The following is a 22,482-nucleotide window of genomic DNA, read 5'->3' as shown; positions in this document are numbered from 1 at the left end:
GAAAAAGAAACAAAATAGTATTTCAATACTTCGGTGATGCTTACACTACGCCAGGCGCTGTTGTAAGCGTTGTACACGTACAGACTTCTTCCTAACAAATACGTCTATCACCTGTCTCTTGCCGGCGAGTAACGTGAAGCACACGGTAGGCTAAGTAACTTGCCCCAAGGCGCAGAATTAGCTCCTCAGTGGCAGAGTCTGAATTTGAACGCGGGCAGTTTAAAGTCCTTTTAAGTACAACTTGACATTGCCGCTCCAAAAAAGCTAAGCGCTTGACAGGGCGGCCCCACGAAGGTTTGTCTTGCCCGTAAAAATGTCTATCGACTTAAAACGACTTGACAGATAATAAGAAATAAACAGTATATTAGATTTCACTCCAGGGTAGTAAGAGCGCCATTCGTCGCAACGTGAAGCGCTCTAACTCTTGCCAACCTCTCGTCATCTCGGGTCCTGCTCGGTTTGGCATTAGCATCGCCGCTCGTCGTCTCCACTGCCTTCCCCGCGCCCAGCATCGGCGCTTCTCCTAGAGAGAAGCCCTGTTCGGGCTTCTAAGGACGAAGGTCAGCTCCCTCGCCGCTGAAACCACACTGCCCGTCCGGCCTCCACCCAGCTAGGATGGAGAAAGGGGTAAAGCGCGCCCCTTTCCCACCCGCACTTGACACTACAGGGAACTACAATTTCGCTTTCCCAAACGCGCGCCACAACCTCGGCCGGAAGTCCCACCTACAGCTTGGCTCTGAGCCTGCGCACTAGCGACCGCCCAGCTCCGCCCCCCGCGCCCCATGACGCAAATCTTCCGCGACGCCCGGCGAGGTGGGCACGCCGGAGGAGGGTCAGGTCTCCGTTGCCCAAGGCCTCTGGTGCCCCGGGGACCCGTGACCCGACAGCATGAAGGAAACGCCACTCTCGAACTGTGAGCGCCGCTTCCTGCTCCGCGCCATCGAAGAAAAGAAGGTAAACGGCCCTCGCGGAACCGGGCGCCGCGGGGGCGCTTGGGTCGCACCGCGAGGGCTCCCGGCCCCGGCCCGCGGGGCTCGGGCAGCCCGGGCGGCGCCGCGCGTAGTCTCCAAACTCCCGAGGCCGTGTGGGCCGCCGGGGTCTTCGCAGGGCTCGGTCAGCGCGGCCGCTGCCAGTGCCGGCCACTTGGTTCCACTTTCTTTTGGGGCTGGCGTAGTTACGCGCCACCTTCCTCCAACTGCTTTCCCGGGGGCCAAATAGTAGATGCTCGACATACTTGTTGGAGGAATAAATGAGTGAATGTTTTACCTGCAGCGGCTGGATGGTCGACAGACCTATGATTACAGGAACATCAAGATCTCGTTTGGAACTGATTACGGGTGCTGCATTGTGGAACTTGGAAAAACAAGGTAATAGAAGATTCATGTTAGATGTGCATTCAACGGAGAGTGGGGCGTGGCGGCGCGCGCCTGTAGTGCCAGCACTCGGGAGACTGAGGCAGGAGGATTGCCGCGAGTTCGAGGCCAGCCTGGGCTACGTAGTGAATTCAGGGCGAGCCTGGACTGCAGAACGAGATTCTGTCTCAAACAGATTAAACAGCGACAAAAAAAGAATTTTACCGAGAGACGTGTAAAAATAACCATAGTGACCCGAGTTTTACAAAACAGCTCAGAAATCTGGAAAGCATTTTAACTGCCAAAAATAAGTTATCATTAATGTAAAACTTTCTGGGTTTGTGGTCACACTTTAAATTTTAATCATAAAGGCATTTTCCGCCATAAAAGCATCATGGAGTTCCTCCTGACCTTTGATATACTTTACATATATAATTTCTACCTCTTAAGATACGTCACAACATTGAGGATGTTATTTAGATACAAATTTAATTGTTGACTTTTGGATATCGTTATTTTTAATTCGAAAAAATGCATTTAGTTAACTGTTTTGTACCTTTATCTTTGCAGAGTTCTTGGGCAGGTTTCCTGTGAACTTGTTGCTCCAAAACTGAATAGAGCGACAGAAGGTATTCTTTTCTTTAACCTTGAACTCTCTCAGATGGCTGCTCCAGCGTTTGAACCTGGCAGGTATTTAAATCTTTTTTTTTTTTGGTACTGGGAATTGAACTCAGGACCTTGCACCTACCAGGCAGGTGCTTGTGCTGCTGAGCTGTATCCTAAGCCCTTAAATCTTTTTCTTAAGCTGCTTTAGCCATAGAAGAGCCTAGCAGTTGTGAGCTATTGTTTGAATGCCTGGTGTAATTTCCTGACATTGACCCATTCCTATTTTCATAGGCAGTCAGATCTCTTGGTGAAGCTGAATCGACTCCTGGAAAGATGTCTAAGAAATTCGAAGTGTATTGACACTGAATCTCTCTGTGTTGTTGCTGGTGAAAAGGTGGGGAATAGTCCCAGCGTTCCTAATTTTAGGATGAATTTTGTTGATTCACTGGTTCTTAAATTTATGCTTTTATTCTCAAAGCTTTAGTTAATTTACTTTTGTACTGGTTTGTGTCACTAAAAATGTTTGAGTGGATATCCTTAGAACTTTTTGCTGTCTTTCTCTGGAAGGACAAAAAATATCATTGAAAAGAATGACAATAGCAACTTGGACTTACATATGTTTTATTCACAGAAATTGTGGCTTTTTCATGTGACCTGTCGTTAATTTTCTTATGATATTTGAGTTGATAGGAACAGGTAATATTTTACTTTTTTATGAAGGAAGAAAGATTAAATCCTTCATTGATTTATAGAGCCACACAGTGAGTCAGTGGTAGGGTTCATATTGAAAATTTTAGTCTCAAGAAATTATGCCACATGAGGGTATTAGAACTTTATTATTTGATGATTTGCCTTTTTTTTTTTTCTTTTTTTCTTACTGGGGATTGAACTCGGGGCTTTCACACTGAACTGTGTCTCAGCCCTATTTATTTTTGAGACAGAGTCTTGCTGAGTTACTAAGTTCGCCCAGGCTGGGCTCAAATTTGCAAACTCCTATCTCAGCCTCCTAAAATCCTAAGATTACAGCATGCACCACCATGCACATTTGGCCAGCGTTTTTACTCTGCACATCTCATTTAGTTGTCTATATTTGGTACTTCAATACATCTATTTCAGTCCTTACAAGGTTATCCTCAGTTTATCCCACAGTTTAAGATATGTGTTCAGACACAATTCAAAACATAATTACTTTTGGGATTAGGAAAACCTTACATAGAAGATTGGATTGGTTGCCGGGCGTGGTGGCGCACGACTGTAATCCCAGCACTTGGGAGGCTGAGGCAGGAGGATCGTTGTGAGTTCAAGACCAGCCTGGGCTACAAAGTGAGCTCAAGGCCAGCCTGAACTACATAGTGAGACTTTGTCTCAAAAAAAAAAAAAAAAAAAAAAAAAGATTGGATTGGTTACAGTGCTTCCATTTATTTTACTAGAAAAATGAGTTAACATTTCAGATGTTTGGCTTAAAGTTTTTCTACATTTTTATTGATAAACTTGAAGTACTAGTGGCATGTTTTAATAGCAATAAAATGTTTATGTACAGAGTTTCTTTTCCTAATAAATAGCCACTGTTTGTGATTAGTGAGGATTTTTTTCATCTTAAATTCCCTCTCAGGTTTGGCAAATACGTGTGGACCTACACTTATTAAATCATGATGGAAATATTATTGATGCTGCCAGCATTGCTGCAATTGTGGCCTTATGTCACTTCCGCAGACCTGATGTCTCTGTCCAAGGAGAAGAAGTCACACTGGTAAACTCCCATGATTTGAACCAGCATACTTTTCTGTGAATGAATGTTCTAGATTTACTGACAACTTGTTATTAATAGAATCATGTTGTAGATGGCAACTGGTAAGTCCTAAGATCTGTTTATGAGGCATAAACTATGTATAGTCAAAATTGCCCTAGAAATCTCTTACATCTTCCTTATTGACTGCTGTCAATAAGAAAACACCCTGGTTTGGATTTTCACATTGGAAAGAGATGACTACTTTTTTGGACATTAGATGAACTGGTTAGCTTATGTGTAGGGTTCATGTGTGAAAAATACATGATTCTCAGCCCAATGAGGTATTTATAATAACTAAAAAAGACTCAGATTCACTAGGATTTTTATTCATTAGGCTAAATAGATGCCAGAGTTCTTCCAGAAATACCTGGAGGGCTTGATAATATATATCGCTAGGCTCTACTTCCAGAGCAGAACAGAGGCAGAACCCAAGAGTGTTTACAATCTTAAGGGTCCCTGGATGATGTTGATGGTGCTAGTCCAGAGACCACATTTTAACTTTGATCCATGGTGAGGTTGCCGGTATGTTTAATCAAACGTTATAGTAGGAGTAGTTTTTATGTGATGTAAATTATGTCTCAAAGGTTTTTGAAAAATGCATACAGTTTTGGGAACCATTAGTGTCAAAGTTAAACAGATAACTTGTAAAAAGTTGTTTAGATACTCTCTGAAAATTGAATTTCATTTTGTATTTGATTTACAAGATGATTTTTTTTTTATGTTCAAAATTTAGTGACTGTCAATACCGAACCTTTTCTTTTGAAATAGTATACACCTGAAGAGCGTGACCCTGTAGCACTGAGCATCCACCACATGCCAATTTGCGTCAGTTTTGCCTTTTTTCAGCAAGGGTAAGTCTTGCTTTCTCTTGGGTTAAAATGATAAATTTATTGCTCTACTCAAATGTGTCAGAGGTGGATGAATGAATCCCTCCTTTAATATTAAAGTGCCACAGGGAGTGGAGGGAAGGGGAAAAAAAGAATTGATGTGTAATGTACATGTACAGATTCCCTACAATGAATGTAGTCATTATGTACTGCAAACATGTACTAATAAACATTTACAATAAAAATATTACAGCACCTTACACGGGTGTTAGATGACAAAGAGCTTTCTTAATAGAAATGACAAAGTTCTTCTATAATTGCACTTGCTAACATTTTGCTTTTCATGGCATACTTAACAAATGTTTAATTTACTGTCTCACCTTTCTTAGTGACTCAGATGTTAAGAAAATTACATGCTAGGCTCTAATTTGGGGAAATAGTAAGAATTACTGTGAATTAATGCAACACAGTATTGTGAAGCATATTAGAATTCTTCAATAGTTTTAGCAGCGGGTTACAAAGAAGGGTTCACAAATTGGAAAAAAGTCTGGCTTCCTTCAGCTGTCTACTAGTTTCTTCATAACTCGTTGCTATATCCTCCTGCAGCGGAAAACTGGTAGTGCTTTGGGTCTGTATAATGGACTGGTAAGTGCAAGCTAGAACCTTAAATCTTCAGAAACAAAAAGAGATACAGAACAATACTTTACTGATTTTGTGCATAAGAACTAGAGAAAAGATTTTCACTTTTAATCATTGTAGCATAGAATTTTATTACAGGGAAGTAGAATAAATAGCATTGCCTAATAGAAATAAGATGCAAGCCATAGAAGTAATTTTAAATTTTCCAGTAGTCATATTAAAAGGTAAACAGCTATGCAGTTCAGGCTGGCCTTGAGCTCACTGTGTAGCCCAGTATGGCCTCAAACTTGCAAGGATCCTCCTGCCTCAACTTCCCAAGGGCTGGGATTATAGGTGTGCACCATGATGCCTGGCCTAATTTTTATATATTTTACTTAATATAAAAATATATTCAGTTTCTTAAAATTATTCATGTTATAGATACAAATTCTGTATGATGAATGTGATCATCATGTAAAAAATAAAATTATTCATGTTAATTTTACATTCTTTTATTTCCACTGATCTTTGAAATCCAGTATTGTACATACTCATTTTGCACTAGCCCCATTTCAAGGGCTCAATAATTGTATATGATTATTGGCAAATGTATTGGACGGTGCAGAAATAGACAGTAATTTTGAATGTGCCATTTGCAGAACCTAGACAAACAGAATATAACAGTATTAGGGCAATTCTGTATTAACTAATAAATGTTATCTGATGTTTTTATTAATGAGCCAGAAGTCATTTAGTAGAGCATAAGTTTAAATTACATATTATTTAAATAAAAGCAGTCTATGCTTAATGGGATTTCACTGGACCAGCGAGAGCTACCCACTTAAGTATTGTTTTCTGTTCATCAAAACAATTTTCTTGAGTCTCCATTATGTGACTCACATTTACAGGCTTAGATGTACCTTCACTGTGTTGATTTATTGATGTCATCTTAAAAAATCCATTACCCTAAAAATGACAAGCATTCAGCCTATGATTTATGCAGGACCATTTAATACTCATTTCAGAACATACTTATTGGTGGATCCCAATGAACGAGAAGAACGTGTAATGGATGGCTTGCTGGTGATTGCCATGAACAAGCATCGAGAGATCTGTACCATCCAGTCCAGTGGCGGAATAATGCTACTGAAAGATCAGGTTAGTGCTTTGATTAATGTCTCTTTAAAGTAGGGCTCTTTTCAGAAGTTTTTTATCTTTAAACCAGAAGCCAATGAAGATGTTTCTAGTGATTGATTCCAGGTTATGTTAGCACCTGGTTTCAGTGCTCTTAATACATTCTCTTGCCTGGTGATTGTGAGATAACCTCTTCCCTTCCTCCCTGCTGCCATGTCTGGCCCTTCAGCTATAGGAACACTACTTTTCTTCCAGGGAAGAATGATACATAACCCTATTTTTAAAAAAACAGTAGAAATCAGGTAAAACAATAGTTCTAGAATTTGGGTACAGCTAGCAGTGGTTCTCAAACCAAGCTACATAACAGATTCACATGGCAGTTTTTAGGAAATAGAGTGCCATATAACATTTAGTATGTATCTGATGAATAGCACGGGAGAGCCTTAGTTCAAATTCTATCTCTGCCTTGTACTAACTTTGTGAAAATGATTTTATACTTTAATCTAGGCAATGTTACTACTAACACTTCTTTAGAAGGAAAGATACATATCTTTGTACGCATATATATATTTTTGAATAGATATATATCTTTGTTAGAAGGAAAGGTGTGTGTGTGTATATATGTATGTATCTTTGTGTCTCATATATATATATCTCTCACGTGCATCTGATGTACATGAGATACTCAGTAAATGTTAGTTTCCTCTACCATCATAATTGTCATTAGTAGTATCAGAACTGCTAACCAGGTTCCTGTTTCTGTAGATTGCTTACAAGAAAGGAAGTTAGTGCGTTCCTGAGCATATCAGTGTGTCTGTGACCTCTTCTGTGGTATCTCATTTTTGAGTCTGTTCCCTTAATTGGATATTCCTTCAAAATTTTTGTAACAACTCTTGCGTCATGCCTTACTTTCACAATTTTTTTTTCTTTTTTCTTTTTGTGGTGCTGGGAATCAAACTTAGAACTTTGTGCTTGCCAGGCAGGCACTGTGCCACTGACCCATAGCCCCAACCGCTGAACATGTGAAAGAGAGGGGTAGAAAAAATAATTGTATCGTTTAATTTCATTAGAGAAAGCCATTTTGTTTGTTGTCCTTAAATAACAGAATTCACTTTTACAAATAGGTTTTGAGATGCAGTAAAATAGCTGGTGTAAAAGTAGCAGAAATTACAGAGCTTATACAGAAAGCTTTGGAGAATGACCAGAAAGTGAGGTAAGTTTTTCTGAACTAAATGTTGTTTTTATAAATGCTTACCTAGGACTTTTCTTGACAAGAGCAATCATAATGATTTTCATATTTAGTCTTTCTTTCTTTGTTAACCTCATTTGTATATACTACTTAGTGTGTTTTAAAGAGTCTAGTAGGCTGTTTTATTCCAGTGTAAACATAACTTGTATTGAAAAGCCATATAAGATTTTTTCTTTAAAAAGTTAACATTTTCTTAAAGTATCCAGTAACCATAGAACATAAACAAGTTGATTCCCATTTCTTTTTCTTACCGTGTGATCTTAAGCAAGATACATAATGTAGCAACAAGTGTCCTTTTCTATCATGTGAGTTTAATGCTGTCCTCAGAGGGGTGATTTGAGGATAATGTACATACTTCGAAGTGTCTAGCACATACCTGGCACATGGTTCAGTAAACATTTCTCTTGATAAACATAATAAATCAGTGCGGTTAAGTTAGTCAGATAAAACTAATTCAGTATTTCTCACTCACCAAAGGCTAATATTTTTTTTCTTTCCGTCCTGTCTTTTCTCTTCATCATCCCCCCTCCTCAAAAAACAACAAAACCTCACATACAGGAAAGAAGGTGGAAAGTTCGGCTTTGCAGAATCTATAGCAGATCAGAGGATCACAACATTTAAAATGGAAAAAGCCCCCATTGATACTTCTGACGTTGAGGAGAAAGCAGAAGAAATCATTGCTGAAGCTGAACCTCCTTCAGAAGTGTATCTTTATTGGGTAGTCTTTGCAGTAACAAGATTTGTAACACTTGGGGTTTTATTAAAGCTGTATGTGCACATTGACATTTGTTTTCTGAAATATGTACTGTGTTAAACACTTAAAAACTTAGTCATGTCATACTAAGATGATAGTGTCATAATGTTGTTTCTCCCTTTACACTGCAAAAATGAGGAAATTCACTATTTTAAGAACCAGTTAGGGGCTGGGGATATAGATTAGTGGTAGAGTGTCTGCTGCAGCATCGGGCTATTTGTTACTGAAAGCTCCAAAAGTTTTGCCGCCACTGGCCTAGAGCATGTGCAAGGCCTTGGGTTTAACCCTCAGCATGGCAAAAAAACCGAAGTATACAGCATTTTTTCCTTTGAAAAATTAATAGCATGGTCAAGGACTTTATACACTAATGCACTGCTGTATTTTTGTGGTGGGCATCAAATTTAGGGCTTTGTGCATGCTAGAAGCAATCTACCAGAGTGCTACTTCCAGCCCTACTACTGTCCTTGAAATTATTCATTCTTTCACTAAATTTATTACTATAACTAGTATGTCAAGGGCCTGTCTTGATTTTTGTTACCTTTTAATGGTATGACTCTTACCTGAGCTTTTGCTTTACTTCATTGGATAGCTTTCCATAATATAGCTCTATTACCTTTATTTTTCCTTGAGAATTTGAAGAACACTTGAATGTCTTATGAAGAAATTTGCTACTTAAATAAGTCTATCAAGTTAGCTGTGCTTTGTTCTTCAGTTTTCTTGACTTGTTAAGTGTTTCTAAACCTGTTCTCTGGACCTCTGGAACTGCCCAGATTGGAGAGGGAATAGAAAACTCCTGGGGTGATCTTGAAGACTCTGAGAAAGATGATGACGATGAAGGTGGCAGTGATGAAGCTGTCATTCTTGACAGTGTGAAAATGGACACTGGAGTAGAAGTTTCTGATATTGGAAGCCAAGGTAAGTGATGATTTATAGCTTTTATGTAATCTGTTGGTCTACAAACTTATGTACAGATAAGTACTGTATATGAACTATATATGGATAAATCCGAAATCTGTGAAGAATATTGATATAGCTATATATACAGATATGCTTTCCTTTTTAGGAGGGGCTAAATGTTCTGTGATTTAAATTTCAACTAAATAAGATCAGTATTCTTGATCTTTCGTGTACATACCAAAACCTATGTTATAACACAGCATTAGCCCATAGAACTTTTTGTAATATGGAATGTTCTCTACATTGTTCACTACAGTAGCCACAAGGCCTGTGTAGCTATTAAACACCTGACATGTGACTTGGGTGACCAAGGAACTGAATTTTTAATTTCAGTATAAAATTAACTACATGAAGCTAGTGCTACCATATTACAGAGTACCGATTTGGAACTCCTAAAATTCCCAAAATGCCCAGAATATTAGTCCTCCTTGTTCTTACCTGGCCTGTGTAGTAAAACCATGAATTGCTTTATGTAATACAAATAATACCTTCATCCTGGAACTAGTCTGACAGAGAATGAGAGGATGCATTTAAGTCTGGTGACTCTGTTTAAGAATATAATGCACATAGGCCTGCCTTCATAAAAGGAAATTATTTATTACAAGCTCCTGCCTGGCAAGCGCAAGGTCCTAAGTTTATTCCCAAAATAAATAAAAAAAAGGAAATTATTGCTTGTGAATATTATGGAGAACCTACTGGGTTTTGCTTTTTGAAATTAGGCAAATAGGTGAAGGGAAAAAAATCCCCATTGATTGGAACCCTTGTACACCTTTTCCAGTGGCTTGCTTTCATTTGGTATTATTACTGCAGAAGTTGTTCAGTATATTTATTCATTATTTGGGCAGTGAAGTGGCTTCAACACAGGGACCTACTTTTAAAAGTTTTTCCATGTCACTGTGTAACATCAGCCATATTATTTTAAAATTTTTAGAATTCTGTATCACTGAATGGCCCTACTTGGTTTAACCATTCCTGTATTGATGAATATGTTGTCTCCATTTCTTCATTTCTAGAGTACTTATACTGATAGGCACCTCTTTGATTAGTACAATAATCCTTTTAAGAATAATATAAAGTTAATAGACATTCTGTTTCTGGTTTGAAGAATAATACTTTTAATCAAATAAATGAAAAGTAAACCTGAGACAACTGGGAGGATGGAACAGGTAAAGCCTTTCTAAAACATAAGCAGACTAAAAAAAACAAAAAACCATAAGCAAACTGGAAGACAATGAATCACCCGGGAAAAGGGTTAATTCACATTACAGTGTACATATACACACACAAATATATATACATATGTAAGTACAGACACATTGAAAAAAAATGAGCAAAATATGACATAATCTTTTGTTTTCCTTTTTGAGATAGGGTCACACTGTGTAGTTCAGGCTGGCCTTAAGCTTACTTTGTAGCTCAGGCTGGTCTCGAACTCACAGTGGTCCTCTTTTCTCAGCCTCCCAAGTGCTGGGATTACAGGCATGTGCCACCAGACCCTGCTAGTATGACACAATCTTAAAATAGAAATGACCTGTTAACATTTTGGTAGACCATGGTAATAAAGGAAATAAATTCAAAGAAAAAAATGACAGCATTTTTTGACTACTGTATCAGCATTCATAAATGTCTATGGGCAGTGGATTTCTCATTTATTGTTTCTGAATGTGTATTTTGGAATAGCACAGACAGCTTAGTGTATTAGCTTCATTTTCAAATTGATTCTATAAAATTACTGTATATTTTCCCCTAACTTCTCCATTACAGCATGTGGCAAGTACAGTTTAGGGTCAGTTTTCTACAAGAATTTTTCCAGAGCTCGAGGGTGCTCCTTGGCAGAGAAAGTTTGGAAAGAACAAAGTACATGTATCTGTAAGCCCCAGAATAACTTGGGCTGTTAGTATGGAAACTTATGTGGAAATTTTAAGATATTACTTACATTGCTTTCCTGACATTTTCTAGATGCCCCAATAGTACTCTCAGATAGTGAAGAAGAAGAAATGATCATTTTAGAACCAGACAAGAACCCAAAGAAAATAAGGTAACAAACTCCTGATTTATTTTTATATATATATACACACACACTTAGGATTCTAGAGCTTTGCCCTGTGGTTTTACTCTGTACTTATTCTTCTGCTATAGAAAGACATCCCTTTTGTACTATATATTCAACTATTCTTTTTCTGGTTTCTTCACTGTGATTTGAAAAAATTAGGGCACAATTTGATAAAACAGGATGTCTTTTAAAATTATTGTATTTTATTCTTATTGCTGCCACCCTCTGTATCCTATGAAGAAAACCCATTTCAGTGATCCAGCATAGTATCAGTGAACTGTTAATTTACTTTATTCACAGAACACAGATCGCCTGTACAAAACAAGAAAAAGCACCAAGTAAGAAGGCAGTGAAAAAGAGAAAAAAGAAGAGAACTACTAACTAAGTCTTACATAGTTGTATGGATGTATATATAACTATTAAAAGGATATTTATTCAGTGTTAACAATGACAGGATATATTTTATTCACAAGTTCACAAGTCCATTAAGTTGAGTTTTTTGAGGTTTTTAAATGTTATGTTTTAAAGTGAACATTCTGGGAAATTTTTTGTCTTGTCATTTTTCACAAAAGCTTTCCAACCTATCTTTACTCTCAAAACCTTAATGGGGTTTAAGTAACATTTCCCATTGTACAATAAACTATAAATCAGCCTTTCCAAGGGAAATACAGTCATAGTTTCCATCACAAAGTAAAAGTAACTGACTTACAGAAATCAAGATTTCCAAATATGTTTATTAATTCTTGTCCTGATAGCTGGCATCATTAATACTTTAACCACTTAAAATTAGCCAAATATCTAAGGTGGATACATGTACAAAAGATATACAAATTAAAACCATTTAAAAAGGAATAGATACCATAATTTGTCCGTGGCCATAATTTCTATATTCAGAAATGATTGCAAAATTAAAACCTAAAGTAAAAACTGTACACCATACACTCCAAGGGATTGAACAAGGGCAGTCTTCACTGTCACACATTTAGTGTCTCTGGGGGGTTGAGGAGAGAAACACCATGATACCTATAAGGAGGGGAAAAAAAAATCCATTTTTAGTAAACATTCACGGGATGAAGGAGATCCTAGGACAGTAATACATGCACTGGAAACTAAGTGCTGTTTCTATCTTACTAGATTTTAGAATCATTGCTGATCCTAAAACATCATGCATTCACGTCCCCAAGGAAACAAAAGCATTTACTACAGCCTTCTCCAAATACATGACCTGTTAAGAGAATAGCTTCTTAGAAGTCTGGTAGATTAGTGTATCCTTTAATAAAATGTCAGTTTCTGAAGCATATTCTGGAAAAACAATTATCTGTGTTATCTAGTCAAGTCTTACTTTGAATTTTTGTATTTTTCTCTTATTGACTGTTGTGCATGCTGTGGTGCTCTGAGGTAGGTCTGGTGAAGGTCCATGAGACAAGGCTTCAGACTCTCCAGGGTATATCCCGTCTTTCGAACTAAGGATTCAGGCTACAAAGAAGGGAGTAAGAACTAGTGAGTTATGTGGTCAGTAACACACAAAACTGCCGTACACACAATGAGTTAATAGCTGGCTCACAAGTCTTTTAACAGACAATGGACAAATCTTGTTTTCTGAGGCCACTGTTCCATCTTTTATGCTGACTTCAAACCATTTTTACTGCTTTTGCTGCCAACAGATCAGATGGAGCAAATTCTTTAGGTGCACCTTTCAAGTCCAAGTTTACAACTAAACTTTCAGGTGCCAATTCAGTAGGTTAAGATGTCCCAAAACAGTATGTATATTTGAGCAGATTCTGCAAGTTAAGATCTAGAGGGGAAACTCGCTTGGGCTCCCTTCTATCCCTCTCTCAGACAGTTTTCTTTCCTTTAATAAATATATTCTGCTTTTAAAGTAAAAAAAAAAGATGTAGGTAGTTATCAGCTCTGTGGGACTATTACTGAACTTCTCTGGTAGCAGCACTGAGTGTAAAGTTGATGTGAAAACTAATACATACCCAGCTTTGTCCTGTGACTGTGTAGAGTGCTAAATGAAAGGCCGCTCCAGCGATAACTGATGGCAAATACTTCAGGTATGGGTCAGCATCTATCAAACTTAGTTCTCCCAAAAACTGCAATGAAAAACATTCAGGGTCACAAGAGCTCTAGAACACAAATCTCAAACCTTTGCCTTCTGATACAATTTTTTCCTCTTTGATTATAGGCTGTAGTAACCCTGGACAAATATTCTACAGCCTCATCTTTTAAACATACCTACTACAGTATTTTAATGCTTTGCTCCAGTCTCCTATATTTTCCCTATTTTAAAATAAGTATCTTCTCCCAAAGCATTATCCTCAAACCCCTCCTCTACCTTCTAGGAACCCTCACCCCACTCACGCACACCCAAATCAGTGCACACCCAAGTCCCTTACAGGAAAGTACTATTTGCATATAACTTACCTTGATGATTCCCTTAAATCATCAAGATTACTTATAATACCTAACAAATACAGATTTACAGAATAACAAGGAAAAGTATATGTTCAGTATAGATTCAAGTTATTTACCTGAGTATTTTCAATCTGGTTGGTTGAGTCCACAATGCAGAACCCATAGATATGCAGGGCCAACTGTATGTCAGCCTTCTTCAATGGTAGGCTTTTTTCCCACAGTACAATATTCATTTGTCCCTGGATTACTGAATCTCTTGAGCAAAGCTATACTAGTGAAACAAGAGCTTGCTCCTAAGTATTACTTAAGAATTTCCAACAAAATGAAAATAACTTACCATTGCTAAGCTTTCAACTTTGCAGTTTGCAGGCTGCTGATGCAGAAAGTACTGGGTAAGAAACTGATTTACTGTTGGTGCAGCTAAGTCAAAAGCAAGGACTTTCAAAACTAGGTGTTCCATTCTCAGAACTTGTTTCTTTGTGTATGTATCATCTGTAATGTACACAAATTCTGCTACTTCTGGGGGGTATATTTCTTCAAACTTTCTAAAATGAAAAAGGTTTTAAACAGTAAGTCCTAAAAGGTAAGCACAAAAAAAAAAAAGAAAAGCCAGGTGTGTAATCCCAGCACGCAGGAGGCTGAGGCAGGAGGATCGTTGCAAGTTCGAGACCAGCCTGGGCTACAAAGTGAGCTCAAGGCCAGCCTGAACTGCATAGTAAGACCTCAGAAAAAAAAAAGTAAGTAGCAAGGTTCCTTATTCAAATCCTGAAATCCCATTAGCAGAATATATGGAATGATTCTAAAACTCACAGTCTACCAAATGCATTTCCACTGCAACTTGACCATCATTTCTAGCCTACTAACTGCTGCTTAAAATGCCTAAATCAGTAGGACTTCTGAGACACTGCTTACAGCTCAAAGGAAATGAATGGGAGGCATGAAGTTTCCCAAGTGAGAGCAATTCAAGAGTTCACCATGTGCCTGAAAATTTAGGAAATACAAGTCTAAGAAAATTAAACATATCACATTTTCCTTCTTAAATCTTTGTGTTCGGGACTAGGGATTTAGCACAGCAGCATAGCGCCTGCCTGGCAAGCGCGAGGTCGTGAGTTCAATTCCTGGTACCGGAAAAAAGCCAAAAAAAGAAAATTAAATCTGTGTTTATGTTGCAATGGGGAGAATATACTACTTAGGTGCCAGGTAACACTTTATATAGAGGGAATCACATACTTCTAAAGTGGTCTAGTCAGTGTACTAAAATGTAGCCAGTCTCTCTATTCAGAGTACCCTGAAATCTAGATCTTAGGAAGATTAATGTTCTGGATTAGAAGACAGTGTCATCCTTTCATTCAACTTCTACCACGTATCTCTAAATTAGCGACTCTGTCCTGTGATTCATCCATTTCTGGGCAGGTACATTTCTGTGTAGCATGTTAAAATGTTGCAAGTTTTAAAAATCATACTCTCTTCTCTATACAGAATGACAGTGATAAACCCCATGAACCAAGCTGGACTTACGAGGCTAGCAGCATAGCAGCAGTGCCCACAAGCTGAAGCTTTCCTCTCAGCACAGACATTGAGGAGAGGAACCTATCAATGTAGTTCACAGCCAAATGCAGGGTCTCATTCTGCAGTTTATATTCTTCTCCCACTTCAACTAACCAGTCCACGAGGATAGCCCTCATACTGTTAGTGATGTCTGGCTGCTTCTTCATGTAACCCACCTTAGGTTTACATTTAACCTGGTGAGAAAAGTTCAGGAGTGTTAAAGTTATAATAGATGACTTTACCATTCACAAAGATGCTACCATAAACAAGTATAGCGTAAGAGTAATTCGCACGCATGGTGGCACATGCCTGTAATCCCAGCTCTCTAGGAGGCCGAAGCAGGAGAATTTCAAGTTCAAGCCCTCCCTGGGCTACGGATGTGGCTCAGTGCAAAGGCCTTTGTATCAATTCCCAGTACCACAAAAACAAACAAAACTTAAATATTATTCTCCAAATTTAATTTACTGACATTTACTAAGTATAATACACGAACTGGAATCAAGAGAGCCTTTACCTCCATTTCCCTAAGGTATGTGTGAATATCTTCATGGTAGTCTGGCACTTCATTAACACTCACTGGTTTTTCCTCTTCTAGTGCAATGGACATGTCCATAGTATGTGGCGAATCTGGGACAGTTCAAAAGTTAGGACTGAGTTAACTTTAACGTTTTATTTGACAAAATGTCTGCCCTCGTAAGGAGTCTTGACACTATCGAGGCATTTATTTCTTTCATCCAACTGAGAGACTTCTCATGGCAAAGTGCACACAATATCTGACTCTGATGTCAGTATCTCTGTCCATACAGCATTACAATGATTCTACTTTGAAAAAGAATTCTCAAAAGACTAACCAGAGGGTGGAGATGGTACAATGGTTTTGTTAGGACCAAGAACTTAAAATCCAAGTTTTGAGATAGTATCTAAGGTTTGCCCTGAAAGACTGCAGACCTCATGGTATGACATATTCAAAGCAATTTAGATAATAGCTAGAATCAAGTCACATGGTTTCTAATAAGTGTTAATGAAATAATTGTTTTTATAGGAGTTCAAATAGATTAACACTATAATCAATAAGTGACTCTTTTTATAAATTTTCTTTTGAGATAAAGGTAATTTTTTCCCACTTCAGTGATCATTTTTTTATTTTAAAAAATAAAAGAACAAAAACATACTAACAAATCCATGATCATTTTGATGTTAAAAACTTCTTGCAAAATTCAATGGGCTAGGGGTATAGCTCAGTGGTATGGCACTTGCCTACCATGCATGGGGCCCTAGGTTCAATCCCCAGCACAAACATCAAATACAATTTTTTTTGCAAAATTTGAATAAAAACGAATTATTTCCAAGGATCTTCTTGCTACAACCCACCAGCCAATCAGTGGAACTAAAACTAAATTGAACTAGATTCAGTGAGCTATCCTGTGACTCAACAGCTCCACAGTAAAGTAACAGCACAAATTGCAGATCTGTCTTTCGCAGCTACAAATGGGTGAGGGCAAATAGACACCTTCTGACTTGCAGGGCAGGCTCACTTTCTGGTATCACAGGATCCACTCAAACCAGTTTTACAGAAAGAAATGGGAGGTTTCACAGTATGTAAGACTTCGCTTTCTACCCTCTATTCTTTGAAGTGGAGGTAAGAAGCCAGTCTTCTGAATACAAGCAAACATTTGTGGGGCAGATTAAGCATTCAAGATCTAATCATATTAGTCGGGGAAGGAGTGCCAGATTAGGATTTGATGCTTTTGTAGGTCACTAGGTCAAGTGTTACCAGGGACATCTGAAATAAATTACACCCATCCTAAGCCTATTAGGAGTAAAACTAACTCATTAAAGCAGTGTCTTAATATGCAAAACAAATACAAATATACAAATAAGTATACTTTGACAAAGACTTTCCTTAACACTTACCAAAACTACCATCCATTGGATAATCTAGAGGTACCAGTGGTTTTCTCGGTCCAGGTAAAGCAACAGCTGCATTAAAAGCCAGGACATCTTGGCACTCCGGCTTTGTAGATTCTGCTGGCCTCTTCTGAGTGTCCTCTTCCACTTCATCCACGTGGATAGTGAAGGCAGGCTGTTTACTGTTTGCTTTCCAAGGCGGCAAAGCAGCAACGTTCTCATCATTGACAGGAAGATCTTTAAGAGGTGCAACCTAAAGGGAAATGACGTACTGGCTTTCAATTTAGTAAATGCAGTTTGCCTTCTTCCCCGTATGGGTCTGAGCCTTTGCTTTTACTCGCAAATACATTATTTGGAAAATTAAACTGAGACAAAGTTCAGGAATAGTTCTGAGCAATCCAGCGCATGTTTCAGCGTGTCACAAGCATCCCTACAAAGAGTAAGTGGAACGAAGTGGCATTATAAACTAATCAAGGCTGGGTGACAAAAATTAGGTAAGTTGAGGAAAAGGTATGGGAAAACAATACTGTTTCACCACTTTCGCCCCAGGGTGGAGCAACAGAGCAAATCTGGCTAAAATGGCGGAATTTGCCAAAAGCTAAGTACTTTTCATACTTTCTCCTCAAGTACAGGTAATCTCTTAAGCAGATAGTGAAAGAGAAGAGAGCCAGGTCGTGGGGACAGTGCTCGGCGTTTCAAAGCGGAGGGAAAGGCACAGAGCGAAGTGGCGACAAGACTCACGTTTAAGACTTGGTCTGTCCCATTCCGTACACAGAAAGATGCCTTCCACCCGGAGCAGACTGGCAGCACAAGCACAGTGCCTACGGGCTGTACTGCTAACAATCACGGCAGAAAACTACAGCCACACCTTACACACTACAAAGAAGGGACCGAGTGGGCTCTAAATCCAAGCCCCTTTAAATAAAAAGGAAAGAAAAGCCCGAGAACGCTTTCTAGGCACTGCTGTCCGCCCGCTTCGTCCCTGCCCAGCTCCCGTGCAGACCACCCTCCTACAGCGGAGTCGCATCCACCTACCCGCCGCGTCTTGGGCCTCTGCTGCGGCGCCGAACACCGCGCGTTCCCGGCCTTCAGCACCGCCAGCCCGGCCTGCGGCCGCGGCTGCTGGGCGGGCGCCGCCTTCTCCGGGTTGATGTTCTCCTGGTCCTCCTGGAGCCCCGCCTGCTGCAGGGTTCGCAGGGCCGAGCCCGCCTCGCGGGCCGCGGGCTTCGGCGCGGAGCTGCCCAACATCGCGGCTCCCGGGGGCGGCGGCGGGATCAGCCGCGGCGCCAAGCAGCGTGCACTCCGCCGCGCGCCGGATCACGTCGACCTCGCCGAGGAACGCTCCAGCCCGCGGCGCAGCCACACCCCGAGCCAGCCTGCCCGCCGCCCGCTCACCCGGCTCGGCCCGTGCTGGACGGAGGAGGGCGCCAAGTATGGAGGCAGGCGCAGAGCGGCGCGGGGGGCCCAGGACGCCCCGAGAAGTAGCGAGCAGCCCGCCGGGGCCGCGGCTGTTCTTGCAGTTCAAGTAGCCCGCGACTATTGAAATGGGCCAATGAGAGCCGCCGCCGCCCTTGACGTCACTGCTGCGACAGGGTCGCGGGCCAGGGCAGGCTGCCGCGGAGGCAGTGAGCGGGGCGGGGCGCCGGCAGGGCGAACTGCGGAGGGAGGGAAAACGCCTGCGCCGGCGGAAGGGCGCGGGAGGCGGAGCCCAGCGCCGCGCGGCTTTAAACCGAGCTGCAGGGCGGTCCCGAGCGGGTCTGAAGGCGGGAGCTGCAGCTCACCCGTCTAGGACAAACGGAATTAAACTTCAGCAACTGTTAGCGGGCCGCCCACTGTAGTCCGGACCTCTGCTCCTGCTGACGACGCGCTTCCCGCAGCCTGCGAGTGACGAGGCCCCCGCCTGGGAGCGATCGGTCTGTGCGGACTCAAGGGGACACGTCATCTGACCGCTGCTCACTGAGGCCAGTGGCAGGCTCCCAGAGATGCGCATCTGACCACTGAGCTCAGCACTGTGTGCGATGCCGAGGGCTGAACTCGGGGTCGGGCGCACACCACCACCCACTCACATCCCCAGCCCCGTCTTACGCTTTTTATTTTTCCTAATTTAGATGCTATCGATTCAAAACGCCACCTTGCCCTACCACTTGTACTGCAAAGAAATTCAAATAGTCATAACTTTTTTGTCCTTTATCTCCCGGAGCAGGGCCAATCAAAAAGCACACAGTGAAATCCTAGTGAGCCAGAGTTCTTTTTAATGTTCTATTTAGCAAGGAAGGTTGTTTAAATACAGTAAAAATGGGGGTTAAGCCGCACCACTTCCCCTTAAATACAGTAAAAACAATAAGCCCTTATTAAAATAAAATTTAAACATATGTGCCTTAAGTTTTTTTCATTTAATATTCAACGATTGCACATAATTAAGAAACATTGTTTTCTGAAAAATGTATAAATTTACCCTTTTTTTTGTCTTTTTGAGACAGGGTCTCACCATGCAGTTCAGGCTGGCCTTGAGCTCACTTTGTAGGCCAGGCTGGTCTCGAACTAGCAATAATCCTCATGCCTCAGCCTCTGGAGTGCTGGGATTACGGGCATGCGCCACTACGCCCAGCCCCTTACCCTTTTTGTGTGTGTGGCTTTGTGAAATAGGGTCTTGCTATGAACTTCATACTGGCCTTGAGCTCACTATGTAGCCCAGGTTGGCTTTGAACTCACAGAGATCCTTCTGCCTCAGCCTCCCCAGTGCTGGGATTACAAGCATGCACTACCATACCCGGCTCCATTTACCCTTCTTGAAAACAGAAAACAGCTTATTTTTCATTGTCTTTATGCCATTCAAAAACCTTTAAATACAACATTCCCCTGAAATAAATATGAATTAAGATTAACGAACTGCAGTGAGACCGTCTCAACAAGACAAAAAAAAAAAAAAAGATTAATGAACAAAATTTCTGGAATTTGGAAGTCTTCCTTTCCTTCATATATAACAACAAGGAAGTTAGTGGGTACTCATGCAAGAAAACTCTTAGCGCCTATCCCTCACTTGTATATTTCTACAGCTCAACTGGTTGGGCAAATCAAGTTCACATCCCTTTTCTTTGGTAAGCGCTGTTTATTCCCCTGCTCATAATTTACAGCACTGAGCCAAGCAGCAGGGTCCTAAAATGTTACCAAGCAAGAGAGAAATCAGCTGCAGATTACTTCCAACTCCTAGAAAAAAAATTGGTAAATTATTTCCACTGATTGTGATACACAAGAACCAAGACACAAACCAGGTTATCAGAACTTGGGTTCTGGTCCTGCTTTACAGATACTAGCATGTCCTCTTAATTACTTAACAACATGGAAAATCCATTTTCTTACAGTATTTGACAAAGTTATAAGACAGGAAGATTAAGTAAGGTATTATATAGAAATAAAAATTTTGAAACATGTAGTTTATGCATTTATGTACTGTATATTTCATAAAAAATTTGACATTTTATTTTCAGAACATTTCTCAATTTAAAACATCCACTTGCCAAAAAAATTCATTAACATTTCTTTATAATCATTCAGCTTGCTGGGCGTGGTGGTGTACGCCTGTAATCCCAGCACTTGAGAGGCTGAGGCAAGAGGATCGCTGTGAGTTCCAAGCCAGCCTGGGGAACAAAGTGAGTTGAAGGCCTGCTTGAACTGCATGGAGAGACCCTGTCTCAAAAAGACAAAAGTAAAAATAAAATAATCATTCAACTGGTTTTAAAATAAAACTTTTTAAATAGTTTCATGTGTCAAAAAAAATAGAAGTTTTACATTAAAAACTCATATCTCAAATATTTTTAGATATTAAAAGTCAGCTTGTTGCTGGGTGTGGTGGCAGACGCCTGTAATCCCAATACTTGGGAGGCTGAGGCAGGAGGATCATTGGGAGTTCGAAGCCAGCCAGGGCTACAAAGTGAGCTCAAGGCCAGTCTGAACTCCATAGTGAGACCCTGTCTCAAAAAGACCAAAAAAAAAAAAAAAAAAAAAGTCAGCTTGGGAATCTGCTTTAACATTTTTTGATAAGCACACTACTATTTGGGGATTTTACCTTACTTACCTTTCATGCTGCATCAAAGAAAGCAATCAATGCATTTTGGTCATAACTGTCCAGAATCTCCAGCAGAAGAGGGACTTTGGTTTTTACATTGGTGCCTTTGAATTTAAACTTATCTATGAAGAGATCAGTGATCATGCCTGTAAAGAAAAATGTTTTTTAATGAAACAGAGTAATTGCTTGATAATGTATCTGCAGCACCTGAAAGTCCATTACTTACTATACACAAATCTAAAAGAGTTGATAATTTAAAAAATATTCATGGGGGGGTTAAGGCAAGTTTCAATACATAAATATTTACTTAATACTCTTCTTTGTTGGTGTTTTTTTGTTTGTTTGTTTTTTTCTTTTGTGGCAAAGTCTCACTCTGCAGTTCAGGCTGGCCTTGAATTCACCATGTAGCCCAAACTGGCCTGGAACTTGTGGTAATCTTCCTGTCTCAACCTCTCAAGTGCTGGGATTATAGGGTGTGTCACCATGCCCAGCTCTAATAATTGTTTAACAGCTATTTAATAAATTATTATTTCAGACAATCAACCACTGGCCAGTTTTGAATAGCTATTGGTATATATGACATTTTTCCAATCAAGCAGATTCTGTTAACAGTTTTGTCTAAATTAAAATATTCCATCTAGATGATCATTCTTGGGATATGAACTGGAGGCCAAGAGTGCTGGCTTCAAGAATCTGGCAAATTATTTCACCTTTGTATTTTTCCAGATGTAAATGAGGAATAGTTCAAGCTGTCAGTCCTTTATCTAAAACCCTTGGTACATGATGCACTGCAAAATTTTTCGTATTTTAGGGAGAGAATAAAAGGAAAGTACCCTTTGTAATATTAACTCAAGGGACTGAGTGTCAATGTCTGATAATAAAACTAATATTTTTACAACAAAATATATGGATGAATATTTGCAATAAATAAAATTTAAAAGATCAGAAATAACCTCGTGTCAAATTTGTCATCAAATTATACACACCAAATCACATTTTGCTGCCAAATGATGCAGTAAAAAAGCTTTCTGGATGGATTTTGGAATCACTGAGATTGGCGGGTCTTCACCAACCATCATGTAGGTTATTAGAAGGATAAAGGAGGTCTTGTGCTTGCTATATAGGATATTAGGATATTATTTAAGATATTATGTAACATTAGGATTTGTGGGAAAATTGCTGGATATATAATAAGAAATTTAT

General features: G+C 39.8%; 3 protein-coding genes across 6 annotated transcripts in view; 1 reads left to right on the top strand and 2 right to left on the bottom strand.

Moving 5' to 3' along the window:
- Nucleotides 1–779: 779 nt before the first annotated feature.
- Exosc9 (exosome component 9) lies at nucleotides 780–11,790 on the top strand. Its single transcript, XM_005386784.1, has 12 exons — nucleotides 780–954; nucleotides 1,273–1,367; nucleotides 1,923–2,042; nucleotides 2,250–2,352; nucleotides 3,571–3,708; nucleotides 4,516–4,598; nucleotides 6,218–6,350; nucleotides 7,451–7,539; nucleotides 8,134–8,280; nucleotides 9,060–9,244; nucleotides 11,246–11,324; nucleotides 11,640–11,790. Exons 1-12 carry the CDS (start codon nucleotides 889–891, stop codon nucleotides 11,722–11,724), a joined length of 1,323 nt encoding a protein of 440 aa, XP_005386841.1. The 5' UTR covers nucleotides 780–888; the 3' UTR covers nucleotides 11,725–11,790.
- A 254-nt stretch (nucleotides 11,791–12,044) lies between these two features.
- Ccna2 (cyclin A2) lies at nucleotides 12,045–18,554 on the bottom strand. The gene is made up of 8 exons (XM_005386783.2): nucleotides 18,249–18,554; nucleotides 17,220–17,466; nucleotides 15,820–15,932; nucleotides 15,276–15,499; nucleotides 14,095–14,302; nucleotides 13,322–13,435; nucleotides 12,682–12,815; nucleotides 12,045–12,362 (listed from the first exon to the last, which is right to left on the bottom strand). The coding sequence occupies exons 1-8, from the start codon at nucleotides 18,459–18,461 to the stop codon at nucleotides 12,314–12,316; spliced, it is 1,302 nt and encodes a 433-aa protein (XP_005386840.1). The 5' UTR covers nucleotides 18,462–18,554; the 3' UTR covers nucleotides 12,045–12,313.
- Nucleotides 18,555–19,962: 1,408 nt separating this feature from the next.
- Nucleotides 19,963–22,482, bottom strand: part of Bbs7 (Bardet-Biedl syndrome 7) — a 42,489-nt gene continuing 39,969 nt past the window's right edge. For 2 of the 4 annotated variants that reach the window (XM_005386780.2, XM_013515310.1), the window contains 2 exons: nucleotides 21,289–21,425; nucleotides 20,860–20,900 (listed from right to left, as the gene is read on the bottom strand). In XM_005386780.2, the coding sequence (XP_005386837.1) occupies nucleotides 21,292–21,425 (134 nt within the window). In that variant the 3' untranslated portion in view covers nucleotides 20,860–20,900; nucleotides 21,289–21,291. Of the gene's footprint in view, nucleotides 20,421–20,859; nucleotides 20,905–21,288; nucleotides 21,426–22,482 lie in introns of those variants that run through there. The other 2 variants (XM_005386781.1, XM_013515309.1) reach the window with 2 other exon arrangements.

The sequence above is a fragment of the Chinchilla lanigera genome, unplaced genomic scaffold, assembly GCF_000276665.1.
Source record: "Chinchilla lanigera isolate Chin_1 unplaced genomic scaffold, ChiLan1.0 scaffold00027, whole genome shotgun sequence".
NCBI classification, from domain to species: Eukaryota; Metazoa; Chordata; class Mammalia; order Rodentia; family Chinchillidae; genus Chinchilla; species Chinchilla lanigera.
The sequence above is the reverse complement of the archived record's forward strand: the minus strand, read 5'-3'. Positions and strand labels throughout refer to the sequence as shown.